The sequence below is a fragment of the Capricornis sumatraensis genome, chromosome 8 (assembly GCF_032405125.1).
Source record: "Capricornis sumatraensis isolate serow.1 chromosome 8, serow.2, whole genome shotgun sequence".
NCBI classification, from domain to species: Eukaryota; Metazoa; Chordata; class Mammalia; order Artiodactyla; family Bovidae; genus Capricornis; species Capricornis sumatraensis.
In genome coordinates this window covers 40,605,056-40,617,294 of record NC_091076.1, presented here as the reverse complement: position 1 = coordinate 40,617,294, position 12,239 = coordinate 40,605,056, and the positions used below count along the sequence as shown (strand labels likewise).

The following is a 12,239-nucleotide window of genomic DNA, read 5'->3' as shown; positions in this document are numbered from 1 at the left end:
CCATGGTGCAGCTTTAAAGTACTCAGGAATGTGTAGGGTTAAAAAAAAAAAAAAACCACCATCAGCTGACGGGTATTCCTGCACGCTCCCTTCCAAATACCGATACCCACTCTCACACTAGCCTGCCAAGATTCCACTTAGCAGCTGGTCCCCACTTACATCTCTTCAGTTGACTTCCCAAGCAAGTCTCCCAGAGGCATGCACAAATGATGATGCACGCCCAGAAATATTTGTTAATGACCGTGGGTTTGGGAAGGTGTTAGTCATGGCTAGCATCTTACCCTTTCCGGAAGAATAAAGAGGCTGTTGCAGCCCCGTGCTTTCTCCTGCTGCTGGCCAATTGCTTGCTCTGAGCTAACCCTCTAACCCTTGGGAGTCCGTGTGCAGCAGTGTGCTGATGTAAGCTGCATCGGGGCTGAAATGGGAGCTCCCGCTATGGCACTGGCTCGAGTAGCTAATCTAAAGAGAAAGTATTTTGGGGAAGACATCTTGGTTGCACCCCTCACACGGCATCTTGACTAATTGCTTCCAACTCCAGGGGCTTCCAGGGACAGTCTCATTGTTCTTGCTCGCCAAGGGTCAGTCGTGTTAACCATTTGTTAATTTCTCCTGCACAGATCAAGCCAAAGTAGATAATCTGCCAGAAGAATTAGTACGTAGTGCTGAAGATGGTAAATATCTTTATGTATTTGCATGTCTGTCTGTGTGTTAGGTTCTGGGGTGGTTTGGGCGGTCACCGGGACACAGCTATTAGGATAAATAGAAGAACGTCAGTTGTCACTATGTGATGAATGGTGCCTAAGTTGTTATAAAATGGTTCTGACTTGGTGCATTTAATACTGTTCGTATTCTTAAGGTTTCTGCTGGTGATACTGGTGTGAAGATCTCATCAGAGACCCTTGGGAAGCAAGGGTTTCTAAAAATAGGAAATCGTATTTCTATGAGCATGAGCAGAATTTTGCTACTCTGACTTGCAGAACTCCTTGTGAAGGCAGGGAGAGTGGCATGGGTTCCTAGGTTAAGTTATTCCTGTATTTGATTTTCAAGTCAGCATATAGATCTCTCTAGATTTAACTGGTAAAGATTTAAGATCAAAGGAAAGGGTCCCAGAACAAGACTGGGTATCTTGCCTCTGCTTACGTCAATAACCAAGTATAGACCAAGGGTGAAATTGACTGATTCTGAATATTAAGGAGCCAGAAGGTCTTGCAGCTTGTCTATGGATCAGGCATTATATTTGGTTCAGTTATAAACTGAATAGGGTAATCATGGGGGCAAGGATGGAAATGAGTCTGATTTTTTATGGTTCAGCATTTATACAAATATGTAATTTATACTTGTGTGCTAGAATTTTGTTTTCTGAGTTGCTTTCACTATAATAAAAAAAATGTATGTCAGCTGAGCTTTCTCATATAAAATGAAGCAGCAGAGATCCTCAAAGGTCATTCCTTACTTTTGTGTAATGGTTTTGTCTTTTATGTTGATAACAATTTCATTGAAGTAGGTGGGGCAGCGATTTTTATCTTCATTTTACAGATAAAAAAAGCTCAGAGAAAGGAGGTGATCTGTCTGAGCTTTCGTAGCTAGTCAGTCAGTGAGAGGGTAAGGATGGTAACCTCAGCTTCACTCCTAGCCCAGTGTTCCTTTTGTTTTCCATGCCATGGCTTAATGAGTAAGAGGAAAGACACTGAATGTCTATGCTGGATGTTGGATTTTTAGTTGAACAGGAGACCTCAAAGAGGCTAAGGAAGAATTGCATTGGGGAATGGATGGAAGCAGGCTGAAAACCTGTCAGATGTATTCTGCAGTCTTGGTTGTGAAACTGACATTTGAGCTTTACTTTCATGTCTCTTTCTGTTAAAATGGTATTTATTCTCAATGTTGCTCTTCTGAGTAGATCAAAAAGCAGATCAGGAACCAGACACAAATGAATGCATTCCAGGAAGTGAGTAGCAGAATCTTTCTCAGAAATGACTAAATGTTGCCACTTTACATGGTGTTAAATGTACTGAAATAACTAACCCCATTAATAATGCAGCATTTATTATTGTACTAAATTCTTACAGCTTACAAAACTATTTCATTCTGACAAGGGTTTTATTTATTAAAAGTATTTTACTACTCTGTGTTAATTCATGATTCTACTGAGAGATAGTTATATTTTTTAAAATTATATATATATATGTATGTGTTATATATACACACATTATTGCTGAATACTATTATGCTTTTGCCAGTCTCCCTGCTCTTTGAGTCTTTACTTAAAATAATATCACTTGGTAGTATGGTCTGGAGTATTGGATCTCTTATGGCCTCTACAAAACATTATAGACATTAAACAATTTATAATGTATTTGGACCTAGGAAAGGACTGTACTTTGACAATTAGTATGTAGTATGGCTGTGTATGCCTCTCTACATTATCTATAGAAGCAATTTTTTTTAATGCCCAGGGTTTAAGCTCTGAGGTTCAAAACTAAAATAGTATAGGTCAATATATCAGGCAAGTGAACTTCTGAATCTTAAGTATTGAATGCACATGACAACATGGATGGATCTAGAGGGCTTTATGCTAAGTGAAATAAGTCAGAGAAAGACATAAATGTGATCTCACGTATATGTGGAATCCTAAAAAACGAAAAACAACATGCAGACTCAAAGATATAGAGAACAAATGGGTGTTTGTTGGGGGTCATGATGGGGTGAAAATGTGCAGGGGATTAAGATAAAAAATAAATCATGGGAACGTAATATACAGTGTAAGGAATATGGTCAATAATATTGTAATAACATTGTCTGGGGACAAATAGTTACTAGTGTTATGGTAATCATTTCATAATGTATGCAAATGTCCAATTACTAGGTAGTACACCTAAAACTAATATAATACTGTATATCAACTATGTTTCACTTTTAAAAAAAGAAAAATGTATGTACAGTTGTGGTAGCTCATATGCATCAACTAATTAGTATCCACCACCAGGAAAAGATAATGGTTATTCAGTGTTTTCTGTTCACTCTTAAGACTGTTGTTCTTAATTGTGACTATCGTCTTGAGTACAAATAGTGCATTAAAAGGGGTTTGTGGGGACTAGCAAAGAATGCAGATATGTTTGTGTGTCTTCTTGGCATCCCTTTTCAGAGGTGGTTTCAAAATCCTAGGTCTTGGAGGGATGAAGATACACATACCGGCCCATAGGATTTTTAATAACAGTTTCCCAACAGTCATTGAATATGCTAATGGTTCTTAAAGAGAAGTGTTGCCAAAGGAAGGAACCATTAGAGGAAAAGTGCTGATGCTTGAAAACAGTGACTTCTCATCTGAAATCTGAAACTCTGCTCATGAGGTTCTCCTGCCAGAGATGAAGGCGCTGAGCCTTGGCACATGACCTGACAAATTCTTAAGAACTACCTAGGAAATAAGGCTGTCCAGGCTTCAGCCATTGATGTGTGTTCTCTGTCTGGCTGCCGCAGAGGCAACAAGACTTCTGTCTCTCAGGGGTGTTGGGTAAAGAGGCTTTTCCAGTTGCTGTTGAACCAGCAACTGGATACTTAAGTTTGGGCATCTTAGTTTATCTTTGTATGTTTTATTCAACATTTAGTCTGAGAAGTGAAAACAAAGCATAGACATGGATGATGTATACCTATATATCTGTGTCTTCATTTGTGACCTCCTAACTAGCTTAGTTTTTTGTCAAGGCAAAGAGGTTAATCAGTGCTAAATTCTAGATAAATTATTTCTCTTTTTTTGTGGTATTTTCCAAGATGACTTTTAATGCCTGGGCTGGGGTTATTCCTTTTCTTTAGTGAAGAGTGTGTTCTTATCATAAAAAAAAAAAAATGAAATGCATGGTCAAAACACAAATAACTAAAGCCCAGTAAACATATTACTAAACTGACTACATTTGAGTAGTAAATATATACTTTGAAAATAATATGGAGCAATGTTATAATAAAGTTTTGCATACTCATTGGGCTATCCTTTGCCCTTGTAGGACCTGATCTTATACTACTTCAGTATAAGTCACTCAAATACACACCATGGAAAGTAATTAAAGCAGGTTATCATCTTGTGAGACACCATAAATATATTTTGATGCATTTGTGAGCCTAAAACTAGGTGAGAGCTGTTATGTGATAAGTAAATATCTAATAGTTCAACTTTCCATTTTCCTTCATTAGATTTCTTTTAACTAACGATAAATGTACCTGATAGTTAGGGCTAAACTTGAGCCTTTTGAGTTATATGTAGATATATAATTTGATTTTTATTTATCTGCTTTCCTTGTATCTCTGCAATGAGAAAGTCAAGTCAGTATATTTATGTCACATGGAAAAGATAATTTAAAGATTTCCTATCAGATATTTACTTGTTTAGCAAAGACTTATATAGAGCCTAATATGTGCCAAGCACTGTTCTGAGTACCTTGAAAAATATTAAGTCATTCAATACAGAAGCTCTGATTCACCATAAGAAAAGCTTAGACATTGTCATTCTTAGACTGCTGCTGCTGCTGCTGCTAAGTCGCTTCAGTCATGTCCAACTCTGTGCGACCCCATAGACGGCAGCCCACCAGGCTCCGCCATCCCTGGGATTCTCCAGGCAAGAACTCTAGAGTGGGTTGCCATTTCCTTCTCCAATGCACGAAAGTGAAAAGTGAAAGTGAAGTCGCTCAGTCGTGTCCAACTCCTAGCGACCCCATGGACTGCAGCCCACCAGGCTCCTCCGTCCATGGGATTCCTAGGCAAGAGTACTGGAGTGGGGTGCCAGTGCCTTCTCCCATTCTTAGACTAAGAAGAAGAAAAGTTTTCTAACTAAACATATTAGGAAGAGAATTCATCATCATGTTGTGACTTCCACATATATACTTACTGTATCAAAAAGAAACTGTGTGCTACATTTTCATATTAAATTCTTAGAGTATCTTAAACTGAGTCATTCATACGTGGCCTTTGGATATTGCTGTTGAAAGTTATCTGGATTGACAGATAGCTAAATAATTTCTATTTTCAGAAAATAATTAATTTTGAAACCATAGTCTCTTATGATTCTGAGGGAGAAATACTCTTACAGTAATCCCAACAGTCACCAAGGAATCCAACCTCCTTTTAGACATCAATAGCCAGGACACTTTTATGATTGAGTTGTGTACAAAGATCCTTGCTATTCAATGAAATAGTTTTTCAGCCTGCAGCATGTTAAAAAATATATCTCAAGGAGATGAACCAATAAAGTACAGATCTTGTGGTTCAAAGATCTACTGTGAAAAAATGTAAATTAAAACCAATTCATGTTAGTAGTATATTTCAGTATAATTCAAATCCAGTTCTCCAGTCCAATAAAACCTAGTGGTTTTTAAGTTCTGTATTCTGTTTGGTTCAACTCCTTGCTAGTTCTCTCTATATAACTTACAAAAATTGCATGTTGCTTACCTTACAGTCCTGTGAACTACTGTGCATGTGAACTACTGTGCCTTTAACCATTTTACAAAAACGTCTCTGTTCATAGATGGAAAAAAGTGTGTTTTCAACTTATGCCTTATGTTTTTCTGACAATTGTGAGGATAATTTTGAATGGAAATGTTTAGTTTCCACAGTGTCTTCACAGCCTGATAATCAGTTTTCCCACCCTGACAAACTCAAAAGGATGAGCAAGTCTGTTCCAGCATTTCTCCAAGATGAGGCAAGTTTGTCTTTTGTACCTTCCCAGAAATGGAACCAAATAAGTGGATTTGCTATGCCAAGGTTGGTGTGTTTGCATTAAGCCATAGCAGAGACCTAAGAGGCAGCAGGGGTGACCTTTGCCTCTCCTATCAATAGACGTAGTGTTTTTGGTCCTGGAACCAGGCAAGGCATATCTCATTTGACTCATACAGTAACTCTTTGGTGGTGAAGCCAGATTGCATACAGGGAATGTGACTTTTGTTTCAAAATAAGAAATCCAGGCAGAAAAATGTTGGCATGTACTTCTCTGTAGTTTAGAGTACGGTTCATTTGTGAAAGCTTAGTCTAGATAGCATGACTAGCTTGAAAGCATATGTTAAAATTACAAAGTATCAATGACATGGAAAACTTTAAGGATGTCAACCAGGTGTAAGCACTTTATATACATTATCTCATTTAATCCTCCAAAAACCCTGGGAGGTGGGCACCATCACTATCCCCAGTTATTACAGATGAGGAAACTGAGATTAGGAGAGATCAGACAACCTCACTCAGCTAGAAAGGGGCTGAACCTAGGTGTGGAGTCCAGATCTGATCTTCATGCTATTAACTACTACACCTTCTGTTTCAAATAAGAACATGACTATTATCTGTTATTCATTTAATTCATAGTAAGTACCAGGCACTCTGATATCTTTAACTCTTACTAACAAAATGTGGTAGGTACAGTTTTTTCCATTTTATACGAGAAGAAAGAGCCTCACAGAGCCTTTCCCCAAATTCAACAGTTACTAAAAAGTAGATCTAGGATTTTAACTCAGGTTCTTTGATTTAACTAAGATTCCATGTTTTGCAATCAGGTAATTAGGAGTCTGAGATTTGATGTTAGACACTCGCACCCCTAGTTATGCTGCTGATTTGCTATGTGGTTATGAACAATTTCCTTAACTTCCTCGAGCACTTTCCTAGTACCTAACTCATTAGACTGTAAGGAGTCAGTGAGATAATGCAGGGAAAACACACAGCACCGTGCTGACACGTAGTACCTTAGTGCTTGCTGTTGCTGTTTGCAGTTTTGGTCTGATTTTTCATGATGAAATAAAAGCTTCATCCTTTCTCTTAGTAGATGGACTGTAAGGAAAGCTCTGAAAACATGCAAATTACATCCCTCCTCCCCAACCTCCTGGGAACCCTTCTGTCTACACCTGAGCCTTCCATGAACTGTATCAGAAAATATTCAACCCCTGCATGTGCTTAACAGCCTACATTATAGTTGCTTTGGAGAAGCACTCATTCTTTGAAACAAGCTCATGAGCTAGAAGCCAGCATAGGTACCTGATAGAGTTCCTGTGGTTTTATACCTCTGTAGATGTGCTTTGGTCTTGGCTGATCATATGAATAAAACAGCTAATAATTTGAGAGGCAAATGATACCAGTTGCTGATTTTTTTCTCCTTCCTTCAGTTTTAATCTGCTGCCTCATTGCTCCACACAAAAGATAGTCCAAATAGTTTGAGTCTGTGGATCAGAGATGCCAAATTAAGCTGTATTGTTTTACCTTTCAAAGTACTTGGGGTTGAACTAAATGTTAAAGAAAGTGGGATAAAATCAGACTTTGCTTCTTCATCCACTGTCCCTTTGAGGCTTACCATCAGTCACATTTGTTGAGTGCCAACTTTGTGAAAATCAGTGTTACAAGTCATCAAGACAAGGTCCTGTCCTTCCAATAATCACTAATGATCTGATATACCAGGTAGAATGTATTATGGCTGTGATAGAGGGAAATGGTCTCTAAGCATGTGGGGAGGGAGTGTGATAATAGAAACATTAAAAAGGTGTGGATTTTTTCATCCTTGAGGAAAGATTCTTTTCTTATCCACATAAATCATAATTTTTTAACTCCTTTCTTAATCTGCATTAGGATTGGCATCTGTTATATTGACATGTAATTGCATGGCCCTGGAATATGTTGGCATGAACTAACCACTCCTTTGTAAAGGTGTTTCCCTAACCCCAGGAGCCACTGAACTGCTCCATAAACTCTCTAACCCCAAAAGGAGCTCATTCTGAATCACAGATCCTTAAAGCTACCATCTAATGTACTATAGATCTGAATATAATAAAATTTATTATCACCACTTTTTCTTTCTTGACCCAGGTAAATATTTCCAGGGACATATTTAAAATAAATACTTTACTGCCATTAAAAAAAAATTGTTAAAATGCAATGTGGGTAGAATGTATAATTCAATATACCTCCCTGTAGCAACAAAAAGATAAGCAGAGTAACTCTATAGGAATACCTAAGAGGTGGTTTAAAATTACATATCAGTTCAGCTCACATATATATGTGTGTGTGTATACACATACATGCATATATGAAAATCTTGAAACACAGATCAGATTAGAATTGTTTTCCCTAGTTTAATAGAGTCTCAAGTAAAAGATTTGATTTTTAGGGAAGTTAAGCCTATGTTACCGAGAGGAATTAGGCATGACATTTTATGATTTAAGAGTAAATATTAGACCTTTTATTGTCTAGGTAAAGATAATTTCTCATATGTAGCAAAAAAGTTTGCCAAGCAATATAAATGTATAATATTAAGTAAAAGCCAAGAAAGCTCACAATATGCTATTTGCTGTAGCACCTGGGGGCTACCTTGCTGGTGAAAAAAAATCACTTTGCTATTTCAGTAGCTAAACACTGCTCTCCTGCTTAAGTGAGATCCTGGGTAGACCACCCACCCCATCTTGAATCCCATTCCTCGGCAGTTATCACTGCTGTCCTTTGACCTTGGAAAATGTCATACATGAGTGGGATACCAAGCTATTATCTTTATCTAAACTAAGATCTTGATCTTGACTCTTTCTGAATTTGAATTTTGTGTGTATTATATGATGTTTTGTAGAGTGATGACAGAGAGACAGATACAGCATCAGAAGGCAGTTACCAGCTCAGCAGACACAAGAAGAGCCCAAGCTCTTTAACCAATCTTAGCAGCTCCTCTGGCATGACGTCCTTGTCTTCTGTATGTAAACAAAGGCTTTGTGTTAATATCCCTCTGCTTCTGCCAACGTTGCTCTGCCATGCTCCTGCTCCTGTAAAATGGCCTTTTGTTATATTTCTTAGATTCCAGGGGCGTGAGAGTTTTGTTTTTTATCTAACCCACAATTAGCTTCTGGCTAGCTACATCTTCCTTTCTTCTCTTTTTTAAATCACAAGACAGTTCATATCCAAGTTAAACAAATACGGTTTGTTTTGGATGTTACGTACTTCAAAAATAAACCTAAATTACCGACAAGATGAACCACTAAACTTCTCTGTGTGGCGGATGGGGTACCTATTGCAAAGTCTGCTTTTATCAGATATGATTTTATGTACTCTTTGCAGATATAGAATTGTACCTCTTTTAGCAAGTCATTTATTCTGACGACTAAAAGTACTGATTCACATTAAAAGGAAAGGTGATTCTTTGCCTCATGGAAGGATTCAGAATGGGATTTTCCAAAGGAAGCTCCCTAAGTATAGTTACTTAGATTTGGTTTGGAGAATTTGACTTTATATAGAAGTGAGATAGTTTTGTGTGTGCATGTAGCATATGTATAGAAATATATATTTGTAAATATATCCATATACATTTATCCAAATATCTATGATCTGTATATACATGCACAGATCTCATCAGATATGCTAAATGAATGATAAATCTGTGCTTAAATTCTTACTGGCCTTGCATTTTTCAAACTCTTAAAAAAAATCTATTTAAATTGAATTTCTGCTGATAACAATCAAATGTATGGCCTTGGGAAGGCTTTAAACTTCCTTCATCAATCATCCATTTTCTACCCTTCCTGACCTCTAAAAGTGTATGGCTCAGTAAGCATTTTCTTAGAGTCAGTGGATGGGTAACATAGTAAAATTCCTTTTTAGTGCCTTGGAAATTTGATAGAGCAATGTGTCACTGTGATTTGTGTGCCCTGGGGTTTCTCACATCCTCTTTATTTAACATTTTAAATTCTAAGCATGCCTAAAAATGGGACTCTGAGTGCCCCCTACTATAAAATCACCCTGGTTTGAAATGAGTCAGCATCTAAATAACTTTGCATTTCATACTTTTCATCTATGTCTCTTACAGGCAGTTTTTGTTAAACACCAGTCATCATGTCATGTATATCATGTCAGGTTGTCTGTGTTGGTATGCTTTTTTAATGCCACATTAAATTAGCTGCTTTTATATGCAAAATAGAGAAATAATGGCAAGCAAAGATGACACCCACGTAATCCTTGCACTGGATTCGAGAGTGAGTCAGAGACAGACACCATGTGTTTCCTGGCGTTTTCAGGTCAGCGGCAGTGTGATGAGTGTTTATAGTGGAGACTTTGGCAATCTGGAAGTGAAAGGAAACATCCAGTTTGCCATCGACTACGTGGACTCACTGAAGGAGTTGCATGTCTTTGTGGCCCAGTGTAAAGACTTAGCAGCAGCGGATATTAAGAAACAGCGTTCGGACCCGTAAGTACATTCTGGAGTCGCTATTTCCTCTTAGTTACTCTTGTAAAAATTGGGAAAGAAAGAAAGAAATTGAAGGGAAGGTATGTGTGTGACTGTGTTAAAAAGGAGTGTTCAGGGAAAAAAACGGGATTTGGGGGGGTGAAAAAAGAGTTGGGGAAAAATGCTATTTATAGATTCATAAGCCAAACTTACTAAATTATAAGAATGTCGGGGAAACACAAAGCATTTCAAGTTGGAAGGAACCTTTGAGGTCATCTTGTGCTGATTCCTTCTTTTTTACAGATAAGGAAACAAAGGATAGGGAAGACAAGCTCTGTTTGTTTATAGCAGCACAATGAGTGAGACTTGAGCCCCCTCTCTCCACACACTTTAGACTTTCTCTAAAAGGAGGGACGTGTTAGGCATATTTTATAGTGCTCAGTGATGCAGAGATAGTTAAGATTCTAGAATAAGGTAGTTTCCACATTTAAATTATATTCTGTGGAACTTTAGGGGGGATTATCAATTCATTTTTGAAATCACAGGTTTTATGGCATTTCAGTTCAGTTATAAGAGTTGAATGACAGTCCCCACTTACCCCTTTGCAGAAGTCTGATTCTTAATAATTTTTCTAGCATAAGCCCAACCCTTTGTTTTTGTTATAAAAGCAGCGGGGCCCAATAGCTTTTCTTTTTCCTTTTTCCTTTTTTTTTTTTTTTTCTGTTTTACGTTGAATATGGCCTGATTGGTATGTACCAAGATTTTTCTTTCAAAAGACAGTCTTTTTTAATTCTGCAAACATCAAAGCCTTTTCTTAATAGGACACTAGCCAATGAAATTAAGCATCACGTTAGAGGTCGGTTGTCTTCTCCTGCCCTACATTAGTTAAGGTCAAAGTAAAAAAGGAATTCAGGGACTATCCCTTAAAAATCTTCAAAACAATTTAAAATGATCCATTCCACTGAAATCCCTTAAAAGTTTAAGTATAAAGGTGTTGATGAGAGCATTTATTATATACTACTTTCGCTAGTGTCATGAAATAATTATTCCTATCAATTTCTAATGCATTTTTAAAAGTACAGGTAGACATGTCACTTTTATTTTCTCTGACCTTCTTGTCTGTTCAATTCTCTTTTTAGATACGTAAAGACTTACCTATTACCAGACAAAGGCAAAATGGGCAAGAAGAAAACACTAGTAGTGAAGAAAACTTTGAATCCTGTGTATAATGAGATACTGCGGGTACCTATGACCTTTCTATCTAGGAAAATCCCCAATGGTGACCTGTGCATTTAAAAGGCCATGTGATCTTGGGTAGTATCTCTGCAGAGGAAGTCAGTCCCCAAGAGAGAAGGAAATGAATAACCATTTCTGAGAATCTGCTTTGTATGAGATGATACACCATGACTGTTGGATGCCTTGTCTCATGCACTCCCTCCATACTCTGCCAGGGGTTATTATTATCTGCATCTCACAGATGAGGCAAATGAAGCTTAGGGAAAGAAAGGAAACTGGATACACAGATGATAAAGTTGAGCACTGCAGCCAAAACAATCTTATAAAAGCCCAATTCTGATCGTGTTATTTCTCTGCTTAAAATCTTGGAGGACTCCCATTAGCCTTTAGGTCAAGCCCGCCATCTTAACATGCATACCCGTCCCTTGAGAACCTGAGCTCTGGCCTCATCCTTCTACTTTCATCGTCTTTTTTCAGGTTACCCTGATTCCTTTCTGTTCTTTGGAGGAATTACAGTCTCTCACTCTGCTGGGACTTTCTCTTCCTTCAAACTGGGATGTTCTTCCCCACATGCTGTCCCTAACTACTTCCCACAGCCTGAAATGCCTCTTCCTGTGAGAGGTTGTCTTTAACTCCTAAGTGTCCCCGCTGTCTGCTGCCTCAGTCTCTTTATTTCACAATAGGTGGTGCTGACATTCAGCACTTTAACCGCTGGTTTAATTGTAAATTCCACAAGAGCAGGGATCAACTCTAGGTTGCTTATAAACTGCATACCTTGTGCAAATGACTTAACCCATCTGCACGTTAGATCTGCAAATGGGAGATAAGAATAGTACCTGTCTGGGAC

General features: G+C 37.9%; 1 protein-coding gene across 1 annotated transcript in view; it reads left to right on the top strand.

Moving 5' to 3' along the window:
* Positions 1–12,239, top strand: part of SYTL2 (synaptotagmin like 2) — a 66,699-nt gene that overhangs the window by 42,448 nt on the left and 12,012 nt on the right. Inside the window, 6 exon segments of the mRNA XM_068978084.1 lie at positions 618–671; positions 1,898–1,945; positions 5,589–5,683; positions 8,573–8,692; positions 10,008–10,177; positions 11,296–11,398. Coding sequence (XP_068834185.1) covers positions 618–671; positions 1,898–1,945; positions 5,589–5,683; positions 8,573–8,692; positions 10,008–10,177; positions 11,296–11,398 — 590 coding nt within the window.